The sequence below is a fragment of the Dermacentor andersoni genome, chromosome 1, assembly GCF_023375885.2.
Source record: "Dermacentor andersoni chromosome 1, qqDerAnde1_hic_scaffold, whole genome shotgun sequence".
NCBI lineage: Eukaryota > Metazoa > Arthropoda > Arachnida > Ixodida > Ixodidae > Dermacentor > Dermacentor andersoni.
Genome location: NC_092814.1, coordinates 264,615,152 through 264,640,417, shown reverse-complemented (window position 1 = coordinate 264,640,417; position 25,266 = coordinate 264,615,152). Strand labels below are relative to the sequence as shown.

The following is a 25,266-nucleotide window of genomic DNA, read 5'->3' as shown; positions in this document are numbered from 1 at the left end:
ACAAAAGTTTACACCCTTTGGGGTGTATATTTGCCACACAACAATAATCGTCATCTGCCTTGCCCTGTTACGACATCCCACCGCTGCCACCACTGTTACGACTTTGCACCGATGCCACCACTATTACGACTTTGAGGTGGTCCCGTAGCGCTCGTCACCCGTTTCGTGACAGAGCGTTGGTAGCGAAGACTCCGAGTCAGGCGTCGGTGAGAATAACAAAAGGGACTTTATACACTATATACAGGTCATTATACAGGACATGATCGGATCGGCATGGGGCCGAGAGCTCACAGCAAACGCGATTGTTCCCGCACGGCGACGTCCGGCGAAAACGCGTGACACATCTCACTCCAGTCGAGAGCGGCACTGGCTCCCGGTGGGTCGGCGGATCCGGTTTTCCAGGCGGTCGCGTCGCGGCTTATAATGGCCCGAGAAACCATTGTCACTCAAACGGCCCAATACAAAGCCAGCACTCGACGGTCGTCCGAGAGGTCCAACCAGCGACCGCGCTGGCCACCCCGTTCAAAGTTGGCGGGCGCGGTGACCTCCCGGCAAAGGGAGGTACGGCGCCGGGCTGTCTGGCACTTGGTTGCACGTTTGGACATGTCGCTCGCCGACACTTCTCCGCAGGACTCCGCTGCCTGACGGCTCAGCATCTTGACTTGTCAAGGGAGAATTAGGGCACTGTGCCTTTCGGCGCAGGCCCGGGTTTGTCCAAAGGGCGCTCGCAGGATAAATTCTGCATCTTGTAGATTCGGAATCCGGGCTGGTGGTAATGGCACAACAGCCCGCATTTCCTTTCTTGAAAACGCCGCGCCCGCTACTTTCCGGTCGGGAATGCTATGTCGTGCTGATAACGCGCATGTCGTTCGTTTCTGGTAAGTACCGGGCTCCCAGCGTTAAATAAAGGAAATGCGGGTAAGACAGATGACGATTATCGTTGTGTGGCAAATATAAACTCCAGAGGGTGCAACTGTTTTTAGAGAGTTGGCACACTTTTAAAACGGTTGCACCCTTTGGGGTGTATATTTGTCCCACAACGATAATCGTCATCTGCCTTCCTTGCGTTTCCTTTCTTGAAAACTCGGCGATCGCTACTTTCCTGTCGAGAATGCTGCGTTACACTGATAACACGCATGCCGTTCGTGACTATGAAGTACCGGGCTCGCATCGTTAAAGAAAGGAAACGCGGGCAAGCCAGATGACGATTATCGTTGTGGGACAAGATAAGCCCCAAAGGGTGTAACTGTTTCTAAGAGTGCAATATAATACACTCTAAGAACAGTTTACACCCTTTGGAGTACCCCTTCTGCCACACAACGATAATCGTCATGTGCCTTGATGCGTTTCCTTTCTTTAACGCTGCGAGCCCGGTACTTTCCAGTAACGAACGGCACGCGCGTTATCAGCATGATAGCATTGCCGACATGGGGCATTCTGGGGAGATACCCAACTGTAGAAAACCTTGTCCAATTCAAGCAGTCTAAGTCGCAGGGTAGGCACACCCGACGACAGGCTAGGAGAGCAAGCTGGTGGAAGTTTCTTTTGGGAGTCAATTCGTAAACCCAGGAGACAAAAGTGTAGAATGCGCTCGGAAGGCCAAAGGGGCAGGAACTCCATCCGCTACCCTCGGTAAATAATCAAGGAAACAGGTTGGGTCTGCCTGGTCTTACAAACAAGACCAGGCAGACGCTCTTGAAACACATTTTCAGTAGGTATTATAGCTCCGCGCACTATACACAGACATTCATTGAACACAAAGAAATAGAAGAACGCAAGACACTGGACCGCAAATGCGTAATAGAAACTATTTACATAACCGTCCTTTCAGCATTGCTGAGCTTAGAGCAGCATTGAACATCTGCAAAAGGTCTGCGCCGGGGGAGACAGGATCATGTATGACATGATTAAGAACATGCATACGGACACACAAATTATATTGCTCGCCATTTTCAATACCATTTGGGCAGCCGGACATCTTCCAGCGGCATGGAAATAAGCTATCGTTGTCGCAGTCTTGAATCAGGGTAAAGACCCACCCTTGGTAACAAGCTACCAGAAGATAGCGCTTACAACCTGCCTGTGTAAACTTTTCGAAAAAAAAAAGATAAATCGCCGTCTTTTTCATTTCCTAGAATCAAGCAACATACTTTGATCCCTACCAATGTGGTTTTAGAGGAGGGAGATCCACAACCGACCATCTTGTGCGCATTGAGGCAAACATCCGCGATGCAGTTGCCCATAAACAATACTTCTTGTCAGTTTTTCTGGCTACGGAAAAGGCCTGTGACACCACATGGCGCTACGGTATTATCCGAGACCTATCAGGAATTGGCATTCGTGGCACCATGCTCAGCCTAATTGAAAGCTATCTCTCACACCGCACTTTCCGTGTTAGAATTGGTAAAGCCGTGGTCTAGGTCGTTTACACAAGAAACTGGTGTACCGCAGGGTGGCGTACTTAGCTGTACCCTTTTTATTGTTAAAATGAATTCTTTACGTTGTTAAGAACGGCCAGCTGCAGTGCAAGTTTGCCAGTCATTTACGCCAGTGGTGGCAACCTCATCTTGGAATTCCGCCGCCAACCTCTAGCCACGGCGTGACTAAGTCGACTTTGTGTCATGAATACGCGCATCCTCCACTCTCCGTCGCTTCAGCTAGGATACGTTCGACGAAGCAGGCTTTGTGCTGAAACCGTCACCGTTACGCTCTAGCCTCGTCGCCGTTGTGACTGAAGGAGTTCGACGAAGCAGGCTTTGTGCGCAACAGCACAACGCCGACCTGATCTGCTACGGGTGGGGGAGTTGACGCGGGAATGCCGACGCAGGCTCCTTCCCACGCACCGACCAAGACGCAAGACAACGCGCTACCCGGGACGGCTCCGAGTTCTACGAAGCCCCTCTGACGTCGGCTCCGGACCATCGCACCTGTGTGTATGCGTGTGCGCGTGTAACCCGTCCCGGAGAGAGGCGGCCTGTTTAAAATGACTGAACGAACGTTCGCGTCCCCTTGTATCGGGAGAGGACCGAGTGTTTAAAAACCGCTGTTGTGCGGCTGCTCAGGTCACTCTCTCTCAAGCAGTCATGTTAGACTGATATAAATACTGTAAATAAACCCTTATTCCTCGTTCTCGATGAGAAGCAGTCCTTCCCTTCATCAACGTCCTCAGCGTGGACAAGTTGGACGACGGTATGGGCCAGCTACCTTCAAATTCATGCCCGACTCCCTCTTGACAACAGATCACGAGCGATGGGATTGAACCCCCAATCATAACAACGTTCGTGGATTCCACAAAGTATGTTTTATTCAGCATGTGTCGATGATGTGCAGATTGGATTTAAATCGTGTAACATCGCAGTCTGCGAACGACACGTTCAGTTTGGGTTCAACGAAGTCTCGACATGGGCAAATCAGAACGGTTTTAAGTTGAATCCCCAAAAGAGCTCCTGTATCCTCTTTACAAGGAAGAGGGGCCTTGTCCGAGAGCCCAATATCTAGCTACATGGTGAACGCCTGCCCTTCAATACACATAACAAATTTCTTGGTGTCATACTTGACTTTAAACTGACATTTCTCCCACACATAAAGTATTTGAAAGCCAAATATTTAAAAACAATCACCATTCTTAAAATACTTACGCACAAGAAATCGGGCAGTGACAGGGGCTGCATAATAAACCTGTACAGGAGTCTTATACGGTCACGTCTGGACTATGGTTGCGCGCTTTATTGCTCCAAGTGCAATAAAGATTTTGGATCCCATTCACCACTTAGGTATTCGCCTGGTCACAGGCGTCTTCAGAACAAGTCCTATACAGAGTTTATACGTAGAATCCAAAGAGGGGTCACTCCACCTGCAAAGAACATATATAAGCTCATAATTCCTCAAAGTACAATCTAATTCTGAACATCCTTGTTATAAAACTATTAACAATTTCACGTCAGCCACGCTATTTCAAAACCGACCTTCATTGAGAAAACCTTTCTCACTAGACGTGAGGAAATTGAGCGAGGAAATGAACATGTGCATCCACTGATGGCTCCAACAAGGCTGTTGCCACCGTGGCTGTGGTAACTGATAGAATGCGACATGTCCTTTATCGAAGTTACAAAGCATCAGAGATGCACATCCGTATGCACTTTCTGGAACGCCAGCTGAAGTACTCCTGTCCAGAATTTTATACCGACGCATCAAAGTCGCCTAATGGCGTACCTACGCGGCAGTCAGGCCATCCTTCTCGGAATGCAATATTCTGCACGCATACACAAGCATCCTTACGGCAGAAGCTTACGCATTACTCTCTGCTGTAAAACACATAAAGGCATTAAAACTAGAAAAAGCTGTCATATTTACAAACTCTCTGAGCGTAGTGAGAGCTTTAGTGTCTTTGCGGAAACATAAAAATACAGTAGTCCTCTATTCATGTCTGTGCACTATGTATGCATCCAACTAACATATTGCCAGGCCACAGAGGCATAGTGGGCATATCATATTGTCCGTAAATAAAGACGGGGACAGCGGAAGAGAACACAAAAACGACACGGGCGGTAAGGAGATAAAGATTCTGGGGAGAAGCCAGGTCCAGACTGCACGCGAAATGATGGAGGCATATCACATACAAAAGAAAGGCCAAGACTGTGTTAGTGACACTTCCATTAGGTTGTTTCAATCCGAGATAGATTTTTTTGATAATTGGTTGCCCCGCTAGGCTGATGAGTGTTCTTGTTTGCTGCGTCCTGCGCATGTTCTATTTGTCTATATATGCCCACGGGTTGCCGTGAATAAACCAGTTAATACTTACCGCCCGTGTCGTTTTTGTGTTCTCTTCCGCTGTCCTCGTCTTTATTTGCGGTCAATATGACATGCAGTAAACACCAACTAGGCCAAACTGAAGCTCTTCTCTTCTGAAGCATAGTCGTGTAGTGGGCAATATACTTGCAATGAGAAGTTGATTCGCTCGCCGTCCGCCAGATGGCGCAACCTGTCGGATCAGCAGCTTGGCTCCCGGCTGCAAAATCTGTGCTCGTAGCCGAAAGCAGTTTCTGCTTCATTCTACAAAATGCAGGCAAGTACCGAGGTTTAAATACATCTCAAACAGACTACAATATGTTACCCTACGAGCGATGTTTGCTCTCGATTAGACGAATAGTTTGCGGACAGGAATTTATTTTAAAGTCCACCGGCCAAATACGGAAGACGCTGTATAGCTCGCGTCGCCGGGCATATGTAGTAATACCAGAGTTAGTTGTATCAACTGTATGCCTAATACGCTTTGTTACGGTACCTTAAAGGAATCGGTTTAGAGGACGTTGTAGGCACGTTTGTTCGTACCACGTCTAATCCTATCCCCCCCCGCACACACACACCCTTTTTTTTTCTATATGTATACATATCCCTTCGCATGACGGATTGACCAGTACAAGTTGTCAACTTGTCAGTAAAAGATAACCGTCATAGGCATTACCGTAATAAGGAAATTCCACGATGAGATTGTTTACTTTATTTATTTTAATACTGAGAGCTGTAGGTAAAACCTCATTTTGTATTTGTCAGAGAAGCATAGGACTTTTGCATATGTGGATATCACAAGCTTAATCCAGTGTGCCATACGCAAAGCAGGTGCTACAACATGAACTGTGTGGGGATGCACAACTCTCACGCCTCCTCTGATATGTTGTTTTCGCCGCATGTCTCACGTCTCCTGTAATTCGGTTTTTACGCGAAGCTTAGTGCCGGCGGCAGTCGGTCTGGTTGTAGCGCATCACGAGAGATGGCGCTTCCAGCTCCACCTAAATAACATCTAACCACCTAACGGCGGGGTCGGTAAGGGGCTACAGGAGTATAGGCTTTTCCTCTTTGGCTCCGGATCGGCCAGCGGCGCGGACGTTCCGCGCGTGCGCCGATCCATGCTTCTGCGATACCGTCTCGCGAGGCCTACACCGGAATTAATGGACGAACACGATCGTTCGAACGCGCCACCGTTCGTGTGACCGTACACGTGAACAACCAGGCATTAGTATCCAGCATGGGGCGAACATATTCGCTCGCTAAACGGTCGCGGTGAGTCGGACTTCCTCGATTTGTCGCGCGCCCATCGGCATGTTTTGTGGATAGCAACTCGGCTAGCAGGCATTTGTCTATGAAAGGTGCAATAAATGCCCTTGTGATTGTTTACACTACTGTGTCGTCGTTCCTTTGTCCCAAGAGCACGGGTGAGACCCCCACAACCACATTGAGAGCCACGCAACACATCCATAATTAAAGGTGAAAAACATAGAGGGAAGCTTGAAAATACGCTCTGTAGTGCTGCAAAGTATAACATATATTATATGTGTACACTAAATATTAAGGGTTTCGGGAATGATGCCGAAATTATCCTATTAGGTGACCTGAATGCCCACACACAGGCTCTAGATGGCTACACCGACAACAACGAGAAGCCAATGCTAGGTCTTTGTGAGCAACATTACCTCATTATCGTGAATACAGGGCCTAAGTGTGAAGGGCAGATCACGTGGGAAGTGGGAAACCGGCAATCGACCATTGATTACTGTCTGATGACAGAAGGAATTCCTAAGTTGAGAGAAATGGTCACTGATGAGGAAGGGTATAGCAGCATAGGGGGTGACCATAAACGCATCATTTTGAAAATAGGATATGTAGTTGGGAAAGAGAGCAAGGAGTGCAAAATGGCCAGTCCAAATTTGAACGCTGAACAAATAACAAATATACTCACAAGAGTCGAGGAAAAACTTGGCAAATGGCCAAGAGTGGGAATATACTGAGCTTCAAAGTGTAATAACGACAGAAACACGGAAAGAGAAAAAACATATTCGTTGGAAAGGAAAAAAGAAACCGAAAAGCTGGTGGAATAGGGAGATACGAGAAGCAATCGCCGAACGACAGAAAGCATCCCGATAGCACAGGCAGGCAAAGGAGGCGTAGTTGCCGCAGGATGAAGTAGCCAGTAAATGGGAAATATACCGGAAGAAAAAGTCTATGGTTCAAATACTGGTGTAAGCAAAGATAAAAGGTGAAAGTGAACGTTCGTTGTCAGAAATACGTGAGAAAAAGAAGGCTGCACCTAGAATATTTTGGAACCACATAAAATTATTAGGCAGGAAGTCAACAGCGATACAACATATCCTAGACGAACATGGAAACAAACTGGAAGGGGAAGCGGCAATAAACTACAGCCGAACCTTTCCAACGCAATGACGAGATTGTATTCGAAGAAAAAAAGGGCATGAAAGAGAACCAGATGGAAAAGGAGCTGGTGCTGACAAATTTCAACTGGAAGAAAGCCGAAGAGAAAATTCGTAAGCGCTCAGCCACAGGGCTAGACGAGGTTTCCGTTAGGCTGATTAACGAACTAAGACCAAAAAGTAAGGAAGCTCTGGTGAAAGCACTATAAAAAACTTTGAACGATGCTAAACATCATTTGTTCAGCATAAAGGTGGAAAAATTATCGATGACGCGCCCTGGGCAGCCAATCGGATAGCTCGCGCTACTGACGTCAATTGGGTGATTTACGTCATATGGGTATGAGTGGCTGAAAATTCCGCCGAGCAGTGTGCTGCGATTGGCAGCGATGTACATTTTTAAAACATTGTAATAAATTGCACGCTTTACGCGGAGCACTTAGGTGCGTCAATTAATGATCAGAAGGACTTACTCTAACGACTCAGTACGTTAGTAGAAAATCGTCAAAATCGTTTCAGGGTCCCTTTAAGTCAAGAAAAAGTGATAGATTAGTGATTGAGAATCTCTGAAGCGTCTTAATAATCGAGAAACTGAGGTAAATGCAGGACATGATTAGAGACTCCTCGGGACATTCAAGCACTTGCCCGATCACGAAAGCACTTCTGTTTCAACTAGTCGTTGCAGAAAGCATCCTCGTATTGTATTATAAGATGAAATAAAATGCTACTTGTCTAGTTCCATTTCATGCTCAGTAAAAACAACTCATTGAAATTACTGTTGACAACGACGCGGGCGGTCGAAAGGTTTCGTTTTCACTCGACTCTGCGCCGCCCACTCTCTTGCGTTTCAGTACTTTCCTGATCGCGTAGTGCTGCGCTAGTTTTGCTGGCTCGCGAAACTCGCACAAACTGCAAGCTAGGTAAATACACCTGGTAGCGAAGCTTCCATAGGAGCCCATACGTTCAAAACATGGCGGTCCATCGGCGGTTCATGGGGCTTAGCGCCATCTGTATGTGTGGGAACACTTCCGGCGGAAAAAAAAATAATGTGACGCCATGTCCGTTAAAAGCAGAAGTGACGTCATTTTGTTTTCGAAGGCGCGAAATTTTTGTTGGCCTGCTTTTGGAGCTATATATTCAAATGCCCCGCCATTCGACTTGATGGGCGTTTCGAGCTTTCAGCGCGGAAAGCGATGCAGGAAAAGCCAGCCGTACGGCTGTCGAAATCGCACCCCTGCACAGAACATACTTTCTTTGGAGGTCGACGAAAGCTTTAGGTGTAGAGTGCTGATCCTATCGTCGGACGCCAAGCTCGTCGGCCGGCGCAGTCGCACGAAAACCACTACACAACTATCTGGCGGCCGTAACTCACAACTTTTGATTGCACAGATTAAGAAGCGAGGAAGGGACCTGCGTCACCAAATTGAAACTTCGACGAGCAAGAAAGCACAAACTGTGAGGGGGGCGTATTTGAACAGGTGAACTTTACGAGTGCGCCTTTCTGCCCATTTCAAGACGTGCATTGCATTGCGAGTGATAGTGGCGTCAACGCCCCCTGTAACGATGGGCGCCGAAAATAAATGCATTTATTAATAATAATAAAATTGAATAAACTTGTATTTTCTTAACTCGTCACGAATATATAAAATTGACCAGAAATTTTATTTTAGTTGAATGAATCTAACTGTGTCTCGCTTGAATTAAAAAACGCTTTTTTTCTTTCCCAATGTTTGTTCCCTCCAAACATAGTCGCGCTTCAATCGCTGCTCCCATAACCCCCCTTGCTGATGTCGGTGACAATCTGTACTGAACCGCTTTTCGCCCGAAGCTTCGCGACCTATTTGGATCGACCCTGCTGCAAGTAGCAGAGAATTTAACTTCCATGTAATGTCGCGGGATGCCCGTACGGTCTACGCCATTTGACCAAAACGCAGCTGGAGCGGCGAATCCGCCGCTCTGAAGTTTCCTCCCGCGGTGCGAGTAACCAGCGAGATGAACAAGAGATGGCAGCGCCGGCGCTTGCGTCACGCTACTGAATATCTCTGGCGCGCGCAACGCTATCGGTGACATTCGGCCGTTTCTCAGCCAGCCGAGTCGGGCTGAGTCACTTGCGTTTCACGAGATAGCGATAACGTCGCCTAGAACGTGCGCGCATCACCACTGGTAGGTCGTGTATGTTGTCTCAAGCAAGAAAACAAGCGCGTTGGCGCGAACATGCGATGACTCATTCCATTTTCCGGGGGCACGCATCCTAGCTATTGAAGCAGACGACGGCTTGTACGCAGCAGACGACGGAAGCGAGAAGCGTTTTCGACGGAATAATCATACGCTTTGAGATAGCTGCTTTATTTTTACTGCGGAGGAAAATTGTTTTGCTTTACCGATAACGCTACATTCAGTGCCTTCATTTCAGTTTCTTAGGCGAAACGTCAAGTTGGCGTCACGTTACGTAAGCAAAACGGGTCCATCAGCGCCATTTTGTTTGCGCATCGAAGAAAATGGCGGAATGAATAGCGCCCTTGGGGCGCTATTCTGGACATTCCGCCATTTTCTTCGGTGCGTGACGTAGGCGCGACGCAAACAAAATGGCGCTGGTGGCCCAGTTTTGCTTACGTAACGTGACGCCAACTTGACGTTTCACCTAAGAAACTGAAATGAAGGCACTGAATGTAGCGTTATCAGTAAAGCAAAACAGTTTTCCTCCGCAGTAAAAATAAAGCAGCTATCTCAAAGCATATGATTATTCCGTCGAAAACGCTTCTCGCTTCCGTCGTCTGCTGCGTACAAGCCGTCGTCTGCTTCAATAGCTAGGATGCGTGTCCCCGGAAAATGGAATGAGTCATCGCATGTTGGGGCCAACGCGCTTGTTTTCTTGCTTGAGACAACATACGCGACCTACCAGTGGTGATGCGCGCACGTTCTAGGCCACGTTATCGCTATCTCGTGAAACGCAAGTGACTCAGCCCGACTCGGCTGGCTGAGAAACGGCCGATATCACCGATAGCGTTGCGCGCGCCAGAGATATACACTAGAGCGACGCAAGCGCCGGCGCTGCCATCTCTTGTTCATTTCGCTGGTTACTCGCACCGAGGGAGGAAACTTCAAGGCGCCGCCTTGCGTACATTTCTTTTTATAAATTAGAAAGAGGCCGTTGTCATAACTTTTGATTGTGCGAAAAGGCATTAATCTTGATTACAATACAAATGCAGCAGTGAAAAGTGGACAACATTGCCGAAAGTTTGCTATGTTCAACCAATATTATTTCGTATAAACGCGTTCTTTTAAAAAAGGATGGCCCCAAACACAAATGCCAACACCACCCGAGAGCGATGCAAATACTATGAGCACGCGTTATGAACAAAAGATTTTCGTGGTGCCAAACGACGGGGAAAATGTGGCGATACGCATTCCTCTCGGCTGCCATTGCATATGGCTGCTCATTAGCATAATTCGCGGGGCTCGTCGCAGCAAAAATTATGGCGGAAAATCTCAGTAATGGCGGCCCAGCGCAACGTCACGCATCGTCAAAATGACGTTTACGAAACAGCCCTTCCTGTGACGCTCCTCACGAGATATTCCTTCAGCCAATCAGCAAGCTGGCATGGCGCATATCTTGGATCGCCACCACATATTCGCGCAATTGCAGATGCATTGCACTGGCTTCTGCACGCTACCGCTCACATTCTTTTTGAAGCGCTAACATCGCAATATAGCTGCCAAGGACCAAAAAAATGTATTAGTCCATAAAATTTGCAGCTCCACGTCACGTTTCGTCATCTTGATGAAAACGCAAAATTGCATTTGGCAATACTTCCGCTTCCCGGCACAAATTTCAAAACACGTGACCTCTCGACAGCCAATGAGAGAGTAAACATGGCGGATAATGGCGGCCGTGCAGCCGCCATGCGTGTCCAGAATAGCGCCCTTGGCCAGCTTTTCCTCCCAGCCATAGCCATTCCCAGCATTGCCGGGAATGGCTATGGCCGGGCCGCGTACGGCTCGCACGCTTCAGGCAAGACGAACAGGCGCGACTCCGGTGGCCGTCACTACGACTTTCCATACTGCCTTGCGGCCACCACTGACGGTGCGCGCATTTCTGGAAAGGTCCGCTTCAGCCGCTGACATGTAGCATTTAGGAGGACATTTTCGAAACATATTTCATAACTTTGAAGCCGCTAAAATGTCGCAAATTGTTCTGTCACGTCGCTGAAAAAGTTGCTGGTCGCTAAATAGAAAAATTTGTCGCTAAACCTAGCGACAAGATCGCTAAAATGTCAACAGTGTTGATGTGTGTCAATGGAGTTTCCCCCTTCAGTCAATTCCTTATGACGATCAGCGCGTAACAATAAGACGAAGGGCATGGACTCAGTGTCTCCCTGTATTTTTCGTCTTATTGTTACGCACTTGTCGATATGATGAACCAACTTGCCCTAAGCTACACCTCACCGAATCCCTAAATTCCTTCACGTTGTTCTGAGCCAAGGTGCTTAGGGGTAGCCCACACTGATACGAAAAAAAAGTCTGCTGCTCCATGGGTCGATTTAAATGGACCCAAAAAATCACATTCCGCCGAAACATTTCGTTGGAGCTGGATGTGCCACTCCAGCGCATTTTCTTGCGACCGATGCAGCACTCTTGCCAAGAGCGCTCCCAATGTGACGTCACGGCGCCATACCTAACTAGGATCACTAATGCCAGGCGTTTTGCGAGTGACCGCCCAGAAGCCCTCCGGTATAATTATGCGCAAATGGACACAATATGTGTTTAGCAGAATCATATCTTACCTAGCGTTCAATTCCAATTGGAATTCTAGCCGACTACCATTAGTGCTATATACAAAGGTCTACGAGGAGACACTCGCTCCAGTGGCCGCGTGCTCGGTGGCCATCAGGTCAGTTATAAGACGAAAATGCAATCCAAACAATTTCTTTTTTTATCTGATTAGAACGGGCGGGCGAGGCTGTTCGCTAACGCAGACGAACGTGTTTTTCTCTGCAGTGCAGCTCACGAGATGACGGCGCGAACGCGCAAAAGCCTGACTTAGGCCGCAGGCTTCTCGCTGCCGTGGATGTCCTGGTACCACTGGCTGCTTTTGTCCTCGTCGATGGCCTTCTGCAGCAAGCGGTCGGCATCAGGGTCGACGGCCGAAAGAACCCGGAATGACTCGGCATCCACGAAGCAGATCTCGTGGCCGTCCGGATCAGCCAGTATGACCACACTGACCGTGGCCTTGCCGGGCGTGTCCAGGCGTGTGAGCGTCGTGAGCACCTTGTGGCCAGCTGCCAATGCCCGCTTCTCGATGTCCGGGAGCTCGGCCGCGGGACACTCGAAGGCCAGCCGGCCGTACGCCTTGGCCCGCTCGATGGGCTCCGCGCTGAGCACGAAGCGCAGCCGGCACTGCGCGTCGCCGTACGACAGAGTGACCGCCTTCTCGGAGCGCTCGTGAACAGTCATGTCCAGCAGGTCGTGCCAATAGGAGACGGTGCGTGCGATGTTCGATGATGCCAGCACCACCTCCTCCACCGGATCCAAGCGCTTCGTGTCATCGGGCTTGACGCGCCGCTTTATCACAAACCTGCAAGCCCCGTTCGTGGTCATTTGTTAATGCTTAAAAACACGGCTGGCAGAAAAAGCGCTGATGGTGACAGGCGCAAAATAAGTAACCACACACACGAAAAAGAAAACGACGGAAATAAGTAGAATGAAATTACAAGGACACGAGGAAACAAATACCACATACAAGCAGCGCTGTCTGGGGTGTTTGTTTCCTCGTGTCTTTGTTTTATTCGCGCTGTTCAACCTCAGTTCTAAATGTGAACCAACTAGCCCTCATCAAGATCAATAATAATAATATTTGGGGTTTTACGTGCCAAAACCACTTTCTGATTATGAGGCACGCCGTAGTGGAGGACTCCGGAAATTTTGACCACCTGGGGTTCTTTAACGTGCACCTAAATCTAAGCACACGGGTGTTTTCGCATTTCGCCCCCATCGAAATGCGGCCGCCGTGGCCGGGATTCGATCCCGCGACCTCGTGCTCAGCAGCCCAACACCATAGCCACTGAGCAACCACGGCGGGTAACTCATCAAGATCTTACTAATGAAAATACAAAATACGAATCACCTGCACATGACAGAACGAGAAGAAAGGAGGTTAACCGAGGGGCCCGATTTTTATTAATCATATAATGAGAAGCCAACAAACAAAGACTACAAGGACAACACAGGGGAAATTACTTGTATTTACTAATTGAATTAAAGAAATAATAAATTATTTATTATTATAAATTATCTTAATTTATTATTTCTTTAATTCAATTAGTAAACTGCACATGCCAAGTGATTCTTCGAAGACTAAGTAATCTTTAAAAATCGCCTATGACACATAGCACAATTCCAATTGCTGAGCTGGTCTATTCGATGAAGCGAACATTACTTGCACGATAAATCGAAATGCATAACTAACTTATTTTTAAAAAATATCACTAATTAAGATTTAACTAATTACCTTACGACACATATTGCAATTTACAAATTGTAGCCAGTGAGACTGCAAAGCATATCCATTCGAAAATAATTTTGTGGATCACACCATTTTCGAGATACGCGCCATCAACTCTCAGCAAAAATACACTGTTGTACAACTTTCTTTTTAACAAAACACCGTTTTATGCATTGAAGCACATAACGGGACACATGATGCATTTCTTCGCAAAGTTCAAGAAATGATATCTCGAAACTGGTGTCATCCCGGGAATTAGTTCCTCGCCGTGTGAACTAATTAGTGAACTCGCCGGCTATAATTTGTAAATTTTAATACGTGCTGTAAGGTAATTAGTTAAATATGTAATTAGCGGATTTTGTTCAATTAGTCGATTATGCATTTCCCTTTTTTGTGCATGTCCACCTCTTCGAGCAGCCAGCTCAATGAATATAACTGGGCTATTTGCTACAGGCGACTTTTCAAAATTGCTTAACCCGGCCCACAAAAGCCCGAACACCATTTCACACAAAAGAAAATCAAAGCAACTTGTTCACATTTATTTCTGGTTATAAGGAGTATATTGGCAGGAAGAAAACAGTGAAATGACAATTCAGTAATAATTAATTTGTACGGTAACTAATAATTAGTACTTGATTTCCTGAACTATCCACAACTGAACATTTCCTCAAGCATATAAAAAACGCTAGTATGGGCTGTACACCCTTGCAATTTTTTAACAATAACGCGCGATAAGGCGTGTCCGCGGCCTTGTAGTGGCCAGGAACGGCGGGATTGGCAACTTTACGTGCGGTCGTGCAAGGCGCACTCTAGTTCGAATGTGTACTGCTGCACTGTTCGCTTCAGGAGTGCCCCTCACCGCTGCAAGGCCACTGGCACGTCGTGTGGTCGGCGCTCGCGCGTTATTGTTAAAAAGTTGCAAGGGTGTACATTGGGTTTCCAGCTATTAAATCAGAGTTTCCAGGCATCAAATTCAGCGTATCGCACGTTGATCATTGTGTGGTTAAAGTCTTCGCAGAAACACCTGGTATGAGAGCCAGTGTACCTTTACAGCACTCGATCAACGTAAAACAGTGCCGTTAGCCGGTCATGAGTTGCATATACACAAGGCACTTTAGCAAATAGTATTTTCTAAAAACAGTTCACTCAAGATAAAGATCTAGGTCTCTTTTATCCCAGCAAGCCATTATTCTCGGTATCTAGATTAGTAAGTGTGCGATAGCATTGCCAGAACTCTGTTTAAATAAAATTCACGAATCTTCAGCTAGCTGGCCGGGTTACCTTTCATATAGGACTTCTAAGAATATACCTTCAGTCTATATATATTCGTGCAAATTGACACAACATACATTGCTGATCCACGTATTATTGTTACGGAGTGCGCAAGAACCGGTTTCCCGAAGAAATAACACCCTACTGGGAAATAACACTCTACTGGGAACCAAACATTTCAGCAAATCGATGCAAGAGGTCACGTGTTCGGCCACCACTGTGGCTTCACGGAGCGTTCGCTTGCCAAGGCTGGCTGCGTGATGTAATACTCCCTCCTATATTTTTCCTTCCTCCATGTTAGCGACAGACTTAGAACTGGCTCTGTAGAGGATGACAGCCTTTTCAGTATTTGATTACGAAGGCTCACTCAAAATATAATTTTACGTGCTAAGCTACCGAAGCTAGTAGCATCCAGTATTTTTAAAGGCTATTTTTCCGGCGTTCCGGTGAATTGCATGCGTTGCATGGGCCACAATCCCATAGACGATTGCTATGAAGTCGTTCGAAAATTCGGAATCTCAAGTGCGCAATGACCCGCACGGAGGACATGTTGTGGTCCACAGACAGCGATATAGTGCTGTCTGGGAGTGATGATGATGATGCACATTACGTGCAAATAATTTCCACTCTGTGAAAGTAAACTTCGCTAATTTCATAATATATTTGTTTGCCAGAATCGAACGCAATGCTACGTTGTCCCTGTCACAAGATCGGGTGCACATTATATTTGCGTGCGCATTGATTTCTGCTATAAATCCAGTACTTGGACTTCTCTTTTTGATTTATCTGAATGATTTCTCCTTTTATTCCCCGGTACGATGCCGGTTCTTCGCTGATGATTGCATTGTGTACCACAACGTTCAATCACTCCATGATAAGACTGCTATACAGGATTACCTTAATGCAATCGATAATTAGTATCAGTCCTGGCGTATGAACTTAAATGCCTCAAAATGTACTCAAATGATTACAAGAAAGAAAGCACCATCAATTTGTACATATAAAATCAATAATGTATCAATGAAGACGATTGACAAATTTAAGCATCTGGGTGTAGTCATTGACTCGAAGCTAACCTGGAACGCTCATGTCCAATACGTAGTTTCGGCGTCGCTAAGGAAGCTATGGCTAATTAAACACCGGCTCAAACATTGCACTAGTAGGACTAAACTCGTTGCCTACACGACACTCATTAGACCATTGCTTGAATATGCCGATGCTGTGTGGGATCCCCACACAAAGACCGGTGTCAAAAAAGAAAGCCCTTAGATTTATTTATAATATTTATAGTAAACGAGTCTCGATCACTGATCTCAGAACACGGTCTGGCCTCCCATCGCTAGAATTTCGGCGCAGACTGCATCGCTTACAAGCTTTGTTTAATATCGTTAAAAAACGAACAAAAATTGATCCCCACATCTACATCAATTTTAATAAATCAAGAGAGACCAGACGCAAGCACAGCAAAACGATTGTGATGCCACAGACTAAAACTACTGCTTATCGCTTCTTGTTTTTCCCTCGAACTATGGGGAACCAGCGCTGGAGTTTTCACGACGCCTGCAGCGCGGCCCTGGCGGTCAGAACGTGCACAAGGCAGCTGCTCCTGCGGTCGAAAATTGCTACTGGTAGAGGTGTTGCGTGCCCTGAAAGTCGAAGGAAAACGAAAGGATGCCGACGATACTGTTGTGTATACAAGCGCCACAACTACGTCGGGATGAGGGAGGATGTATCCTTCTGCGTCTTTCCATCTAAACCCTACGAACAAGAACGGAGGCGGCGTTGGATCCAAGCAGTCAGGCGAGCGGAGGTTCCTGTCTTGTCGCCCTGTCAAGCGGTGTCGGGCTGGTTTCTAAATCGAATTTCGCGTATGTGCTTGGTTTATTCGATAGTGAAGACAGTCAGCCGTGGCAGCCAGTACCAAACAGCAGAATGTGCAGTCGGCATTTCGTCGGAAACAAAATCAGCAATAGCATGTACCATCCGGCATATGTACCAACCATTTTTCCTTCGCAATACCACCGTCAAGCCCCTTCCAACGCCACCGCACCAAGAGAACGATACGAAAGGTAAATATTATCCATTCATTACCAAGAATTATGTGGGAGGGAAGCTGCCTTGTAATACGAGTTGTGTGCGCATACTGCCGGCGCACGCGCGACTACGCCGCCTACGTGTTTTTAAAGATGCGCATGCGGATGAGGACTCGGCGCTGAGATGTTTCCGGTAAATTTATGTAATTAGTGCTAAATGTAGCCAGCGTTGTTACGGATCCAGCAGCGGAACACTCAAACCTTTGCTTGCGCGAGTCAGCTGATGCGATAAAGCTTTCTTCTCCATTGACTGCTGTGGCGAAGTAACATCAGAATTTTTTATGTTTAGCCAGAGAAATATGGAATGTCTTCAGGCCAACTAATACTTCCGAAACCATAGCGCAGCACGACCGGAGCCATAGCTGCTAGATTTGCGAGGCAGGCCATAGAATAAAGAAGGCAGGCTGCCACGCAAGCATGGCAACGGCACACGGCGCAACCGTTAAAGAAACACACATGCTCGCCGCGACACACTGTGCAAAATAGATAAAGCTTAAAAAGCTTCTTTCGTCATTTCTTCACTTGATGGCGCTAGCTTCCTTACGAAAACTCCACTTGAAGCGGCGCGAAAACGGAAACATACTATGATACGGCCGCGCACGTGTGTCGTCTGGTCGAGCGGCTGGAATATGCCGCGTTTCGTCGCCAGGGCGGCGTGCAACGCACTCTTTTCGACGCGCCGCCTATCCAGCGCTGGTTCCCCATAGCAGAGTGGAATGCTCTACCGCAAGAAGTCGCTTGTATGTACTCGGTAGAATCCTTTCTGTCTGCCGTGCAATCTTTGCAATGAAGCGTGTTAGATTTAGAATCAACAGTTTCCTATTTTTGTAATTTTGTATAAACTGCCTTTACCGACGCAATAGTCTGTATTTTTAAGCATTTTTTTCATGGTTCCTTGTAACTCATGTTTTTGTTATTTTGACTTGCAGTGCCGACTTTGTACTCACTCGCTCCTGCCTGGACTGCCAAGAGACAGTCGGCAGTATCTAATAAATAAATAAATAAATAAATAAATAAAAATATAGAGAGTGTGCGCTATATCCAGGCAAATAGTGACAAATGAAGCAGCGGCATTTGAGAAGCTTTTCTGCATCTTTTTAATTGGACCCGTTGGATAAGTCGATCAGTTCTGTCAGTCTTGTCAAGGTTGATTTAACTAAAATGAATTGCATTAAGTTGATCTATACCGGTAAATTAAACTTCTAGTATTGAAAAAGATGCAGCTTTAGTACTAGTAAATCTTGGCAAGCCAGAAAAGATGAAAAAACAAGACAGATAGTGATCCTAACTAAAAATTCCTGCACAAGCTTCCCATGACATCATAACAAGATAGAATTTTACCGGAAGATGGAGGCATCAAGCAATTAAAGAGGGAGAGGGGCGCAGGACTTGCGTTTCACTTGCGTACCCAGGCCACTTGGGCCACAGTCAAGCACATGCAGACTTACAGTTCTTAGGCACACAAGCAGCTTGTGCCTAATAATCTAGAACTCTCTATTAACTGTGGTCGAACAAGGAATGTTGCTGACTGATTTGATAGTGACATTACTTGTTAATCACCCCATGACATCATAGATATTGAAGCGTCTACTTGGTGCTATTTAAAGGGCCCCTGAAACGGTTCGGACAAATTTTGTAGACGCGTAGGGTACAGCTTAAGTAGAACATTCGCACCACAACTTAAGTGAAGCGTTACGTATTAATGGAGCTACAAGCGATTAGAAGTTACCCTCCTCCCTAGCCATGCTTTTCCTCCTCAACTCGTTCGCCGAGCGACGGGGCTAAGCTCCGCCTTCACTGGTTCTGCGTCACGATGCGACGTCACATCGTCCACTTCAGGTTGTTTTGGAGCCCGCCCCCGCCCGCGCGAGACCTCTACGCTAGCCGCTTGGCCGTCAACCCCAAGCGAGAGCTAACGAAGCAGCGTGCGTTGCGAGCATTCTGTCGTAGCGCCGAACGTGTCTTGTATTCCGGTAACCACAGGCAAGCTGGTCATTTCGGCAAATGACTGGAGGCATAAACTCAAGCTGATGAAGGAACTTTAGCGTAGACGTACGTGAGCGGCCTGATCGGTGTGCACGGTCCATACACTTGTTGGCGCAGCGCTTAACCAGCCAAACAAAGCGATGATATTGATCTAACCAAGTGTAAAACATTTTAAACATTTGTAAAAACAACGTGTTGATGATTGCACTCCTGCGAAAAATACACACCAGCAGCAAAGAAGAATACACTTCGTTGCAGCTACTGTGTATGGTTGAGCTCTGTGCCACCAGGTGGCTGCACCGTGCAGACCATTCACATTTGCCCTTCTGCCAGTGCTCATCTCATGGCTCATCCCGTTACGGCACAGTCAAGCGGCCAGACTCTGTCCCCTTGCGCTTGCGTTTGTCCTAATGCCGGAGTCGCGGAACACTATTGCGTTAGTAATCTTCCCGTGTAAAGTGACGGCCACAAACGCGCAAATCCTGGCGCCGATCGGATAGCGGCAGTCCGATGCGCAGCAGCCAGTTCGCTCGTACGCTGCCTTGCAGAGGGACACGATGTCGCAGCTTGACATATTGCCAGTCGCTACGCTTGCGGTCCACAAGGCAATAAAGTCGAATCATAGTGCTCGCGAAAAGACTGAGACCGACTCTGACCGCGGAGCTCTCGTCAAAATGGAGTACGTTGTAATACAAGCAGACGACACTTGCTGTGTGCCGGAAGTGCTTAAGTGTACTGAAAAATTGTTCTTGTGCATTCTCTTTATGTTACTTTCTTTTCATAAAAGCAAATTAACGAACATTCCAACTATTACGAAGATCATTTGTTTACCATAAAGTTGGAAAAATTATCGATCACGCGCCCTGGTCAGCCAATCGGATAGCTCGCCCCACTGACGTGGTATGGGTGATTTCGGTCATATGGGTAGGGGCGGCTTAAAATTCCGCCGAGCAGTGTGCTGCGATCGGCAGCGATGTGCATTTTTAAAACCTTATAATAAATTACACGCTTTACGCGGGGCACTTAGATGTGTCAGTTAATGATCAGAAGGACCTACTTTAACGACTCAGTACGTTTGTAGAAAATCGTCAAAAGCATTTCAGGGTCCCTTAAATGCTAACGAATAACAAATTATCGCATTGTGAACAATAACATGAACATAATAAGCCTCTGAAATTCTGAAAATTAACCCTGCACGAAAGTAGCGAGAATGCACAAAAGTACAGATAACTTCGTAATTAATGTGGTACTGACAAAATTCAATTCAAAATATAGTCCGGCCTTCCATTTCTTCTGACAATAACTCTACAGCCCTAAAGAAGTGCAGATACAGTTACGAAAGCCGATATATTGTGAACTTAAATAAAATCTTCCATCATCAAGTTGGGCATATACTTATTAGGGCGCAAAAGCTTCCCCCTTATCAACGGTTAGGGAGGCGACCGCCGATCGGTGCAGCAAAATTACATATGACAGACATAATGGTTCTGCGGAAGTCCGCAAGGCGGAGTGAAGTAATTAATAAAGGGAAAATGAGACGTCCGCTGCGAACCTTTTCTTTCGAGGAACCCGCAGCACTTAGCTACGTCTGGGTGGATGTCTCATTTTCCCTTTATTAATTAGTTATGACACTGTTCTGCAGGCATATATTTCGCCGCTCCAATCGCCGGTTACTCGCGCTCTACTGCTCGCGCTGATCTTTTTCCGTTACCACTGTACAAAAATATAAAGCTAAACTGCAAAAACATGAGCAGCGCACTGGACCGAATTCTTCGCGTCGTTTTGAAAAAGTCTTAAAACGGATTTTGACAGCGGTTTCGGTGAGATTCTTTAGGTACTTGGAAATTCCTTCTCCAGATGAGATTTCTTGAGACTTTTTTTAGACAGAATATAACATGGATTCAAGTCAGACATTTTACTAGATATACGGCGTTTTATGAAGTATGAGCTTCTATTCCGCGTTGTCTATAAGACGTTTTCATTGTATCGAATAAACAGTGAAAAAAATGTTTATCCCTGTTGTGACACACAGACACACACCGAGACTCGATCATGAGTTAAGTTCTCCAAACGTACCCCATGCGTTATAGCGGGCTACGTCGGCAGGCTACTGACCTGTATCCGCCGGGTGCGATGAGCGCATCGTTGCCTTCAAACTTCTCCACAGGCCAGGCGTGGCGCCGAGCATTCTCAAGTACATTGTCCGAGCGGATGACCATAGCCACGAAATCGTTTCCTTTGGCATAGCTGCCAATGCCGTAGTTGTACGTGAGTTCCACAACGAAGTGACTAACCTCGGGCCCGTAGCCGATCATGGTTTTGCTCCAATTCAGGTCGTACGGGCCGTTACAAGCAGCGCGACAGCCGTCTTCGAACTCTTCATGCCGCAACACCCGCATGCCCAGAACGTCCCTGAAGAACTTGATCGTCTCTTTACGGTCGCCTACCTTTAAGACGAAGTGAAGTGCACGCCGCACCATAGTTGAAAGTTATGCCGAGAGACGACAACGAAAAAAAAGAAAGAAACGAAGGCGTCGCCTCTGTCCTAGAGCTGTCGCCGTCGCCACTGCAAATTTCGTACGAACGGCTGTGAACAGGACCAAACGTGACGGGACGGGACAGCGGATAGTTGTTTCCAATCCACGCGAAACAGCACAACCAGCACAACTGCACCGCCAGCGCCGCGCAACCGCGCCCCCTTGAAGATAACAACAAAGCCGGAAGCCACGCCAAGTTACCTATGAAGCCACGCTGCGTGCTCTGTGGGTGCGTGCTGCCAAACGCATTTGGAAATGGGCCAAGGGCGAATGGAACGACTCAGACAGCCTTAAGGAGTCCAAAAAAGAGGAAAACAAGTGATTTCACGTGATGCTATTACCACGGCCGCCCGATAAAAGCTCATGGCCGCTCGTTAAAAGCACATATCGAGCGGCCGTGTTAACTACAAGGTCCCAACTATTTTTTAATATGGGCGCGCGATTATTCGATATTCTGAATACGCATCGAACAGTCTGTTCGATTCCATTCTCTTACAATATCAGCGATAAAAACACTTGCAGAGAGAAAGGCTGATGTAAATAGAGATTCCTCCGATTATGCTGCAGAACGGTGGTTGCGGCCACGGTGCAAGAATATTATGGTTTTTGCTTTTTACCCCCATCGAAATGCGGCCACTGCGGCCCGGATTTTGCGACGCAGAGGCTTCCAGTTTTGGGCGAACACATGGAGCAGCTAATTACTGCGCAATAATTTCGCCTTTAGGCAGCCGACGAATTTGTTGTCTCGATGTGCTCAAAACTACTTTATTTGGCGGATCTCGCCATATTTTGCATCCCTTTTAATCGATATGGTGCTATAGTAAAACAGTTGGCTGTAGGTGTTCGGCGACATCACTTATCCTGTCCAGCGTACACATGCGCAGCACTGTACGTACGTGCGTATGGTCACTTGCTTGCTGTCAAGCTCGATTTCCAGATATCACCTTTCAGTTGTTTCTCATATACAAGCTGACTCACTTCACAGGACTAAGCAAAATGCATTGTATTTATCGGCTAATGTACTTATTTTTATTTGATATTTTGCTTTAGCAATTATAAAATATTCTGTATTCGATAGAAGTAAGTTTTCCTCGAATATTATTCGTGAGCGATTCAAAATTTCACCATTATATCATGGTGTGTTTTATGCGCACTAGCTGTCACAGCATATTAAGCACCGAATTTTCGAATTGCCGAGCGAAAGTTACCGTCGGATTCGACGAAAAAATTATGCTGACATCTTCACTCCACCCCCATGAGAATGAAATTCTGTGGCGGTTTGCGCCGCAGGCTAGTTGCACTCTGAATCAGAGGTCGTATTCTCGACAGATCATTTTCAGGGATGTCACCCACTTTCAGTGCGCCCTAACTGGTTCTGCGGCGAACAGGGCGGTATGTAAGGCTTCAATTCGCTGGATTCTACTCTTTTTTGATTGGGATAGTAATTAATGGACACTCCAGGCGAATTTTCACCGTTCGTCGTCGCCGTGTAGTTCCGTATGCGATGGGAAGCGTGCAAAAATGAGCCGAGGATGGTGGCTTGATGCGCGCCATCTTCCTGCGCACGCCCAGTGTTGGAGGTCACGTGATCAAGCGCGTATATGTTTTTTTTTTTTTTTTAGGTACAGGTGTGTATGAGTCTTCTCTAGGTCGGCCGTGGCTGTGCATGGTTGTCCGCGCGCATTATTTTGGAGGTAATCTGCAGCGGGTGCAATGGCTGGGTTAGCCAAAATGGCTGGTGGGTTATGTCCACTGTCTTCCTGCTCGCTTATACTGCATTCCATACATAATAGTCAATGCTGCGGAAGCTACGCAAGAAGTTCGGTTAAGAAGCATTATCATATTACGCGCGTTCTGTCTATGCTTCGTTGCGCGCCAACAACGTTCGTTCGCGTGAGCATGCACATGAGGCTCCTCGCGACGGGTTGCAAATGAAAAAAACCCGAAAAAACAAAAAAGTGATCTAAAACAACGCATTAGCAGCCGTATACCACAGTGTGTTTGTTTCTAAGGATTAAAACTTGTTTCATTCAACACTGAGCCTATATGAAAAACAGTTGCGCACAACTGCTGTAAAAAAAAACATCGAACTATATCCAAGTGCGAACGAAGCCACTGCAAGAAGTCTCTCTAGCCTCCACAGCGTTGACTGCTATGTATGGAACGGAGTTGGCGGTCGCATAATCTCAAACATTGGAGACGCGTTGATGGTGATGGTGGCGAAAAACTTTTGTTGCTCTCAGAAGAGAAGCACATGGAATTATGCATGAGCCGGTCCTTAAGGCTGTTACGGTTGGCGTGTAACCCCCCGGGCAAAAGGGATGCTCAAAGACCATGCCTAATCAAAACGGAGGATGGATTCCTAATTTGCTACGGTTGCGTCGAGTGGTTGCCGGTCTGGCAGGCGCTCCGCAGTGATGACAGGCCCCTTTGTGTGTGCGAGCAAGAGGAGAACGCTTTCCGCTAACTGTCCAACTCTAGAGGAGAACGCTTTCCGCGAAACTAACAGGACCCGCGGGTTGCCGCCAGAGGAGGTAAGCCCGTGCACTCACCTGGGAGCAGGGATCAGCCGCTTATCCCCGACCAGACTCCGTGGGTTGCCGCCAGAGGAGGCAAGCATGTGCAAACTCACCTAGGAGCAGAGATCAGCCGCTTATCCCTGACCTGACTCGAGTGCATGTCACGTGTCGTTGACGTGAGCAAGGTCCCACCTACAATTTTAGTGGGCCTATTTAAGGGGCCCCGCAATGTACTTTTTCAGTTCATTCATTCTCTTCTTCTTATCCTTCACCAACCATTGAATATACAGTGCAAGTTTCGCACTAGAATTCGTCTCGTCCCTGCCTGGTCGCCATGGTCTACCGGACGCCTGCAGCCTGCCGACAACGCTACGCTACCCGATAGCATAACGCCGGTCGAGCTTCGAGAAACAGGCGTCGCAACAAGGGCCCAGCCCCTAAAATACTAGGTGGAATCCCTAGTACGGGACCCCAGCGGCGTCGGCCGCTGCCCGGGCGCGCTCGACCAAGGCCCTTTCGGCCTGCAGGTCATAGCAGCCGAGCAGGGTCGCCTCCCAGTCCTTTCGAGTGGGGTTGGGGTGAGGGGCAATAGCTGGGTTAGATGGGCAGGTCCACACCATGTACTAGATGTCCGAAGACTTCTCCGCACAGTGTAGACAACTGCCCTTGAAGGAAGGATCAAAATGTTTGAGTGCTGCCGGGCACAGCAGAGTGTTCGTATAGAGGCGCAGTAGAAGTCGCTCCTCTGTCTTAGATAGTCCTTTACTCGGCCGAGGGTAAAGGCTATGGCCAGATTGATAATGAAGGACAATGTCTTTAAAAGAATAAGCGGGATTGAATTCGAGATCCTGATCTAGGCGGTCGAGAAAGGAAGCCCGCAAAGAGAACGCGCGGGCGGCGGCATCGGCTGCCTCATTCCCCTCGAGACCCATATGAGCAGGACCCCATACTATGTTGCAGTGAGCGGGGTCCCCGGTGCAGGTGCAACATTGAAGTAGTCAGTAGGCTAAGTATGGAGCCCAGCCTTGCTCGACGTTCCGACAGGCCCCTCGCGAGTCGGAGATAATTGTTTTGGAATCAGAGTGGGTAGCAGCCAGTGCAATGGCGGCCTACTCCGCATGAGTTATGTCGTGGGCGCGAAATGTAAGCCCGTTA

The 25,266-nt window shown here is 47.3% G+C and overlaps 1 protein-coding gene and 1 long non-coding RNA gene across 2 annotated transcripts; both read right to left on the bottom strand.

The window, feature by feature from the left end:
• Window positions 1-203: 203 nt before the first annotated feature.
• On the bottom strand, window positions 204-9,729 carry LOC140213321 (uncharacterized). The gene is made up of 2 exons (XR_011890301.1): window positions 4,940-9,729; window positions 204-3,853 (listed from the first exon to the last, which is right to left on the bottom strand). It is a non-coding gene; the product is annotated as an uncharacterized lncRNA (long non-coding RNA).
• A 2,383-nt stretch (window positions 9,730-12,112) lies between these two features.
• On the bottom strand, window positions 12,113-21,765 carry LOC126548206 (glyoxalase domain-containing protein 4). The gene is made up of 2 exons (XM_050196353.3): window positions 21,171-21,765; window positions 12,113-12,777 (listed from the first exon to the last, which is right to left on the bottom strand). Exons 1-2 carry the CDS (start codon window positions 21,533-21,535, stop codon window positions 12,243-12,245), a joined length of 900 nt encoding a protein of 299 aa, XP_050052310.1. The 5' UTR covers window positions 21,536-21,765; the 3' UTR covers window positions 12,113-12,242.
• Between the last annotated feature and the right edge of the window lie 3,501 nt (window positions 21,766-25,266).

Bases quoted from the DNA above. Each gene is read 5' to 3' on its own strand.
- LOC126548206 (XM_050196353.3), bottom strand. From the start codon at position 21,535: ATGGTGCGGCGTGCACTTCACTTCGTCTTAAAGGTAGGCGACCGTAAA. The intron at 12,778-21,170 runs GTCAGTAGCCTG...CGGGGCTTGCAG, and splicing joins ATCGCACCCGGCGGATACAG to GTTTGTGATAAAGCGGCGCG.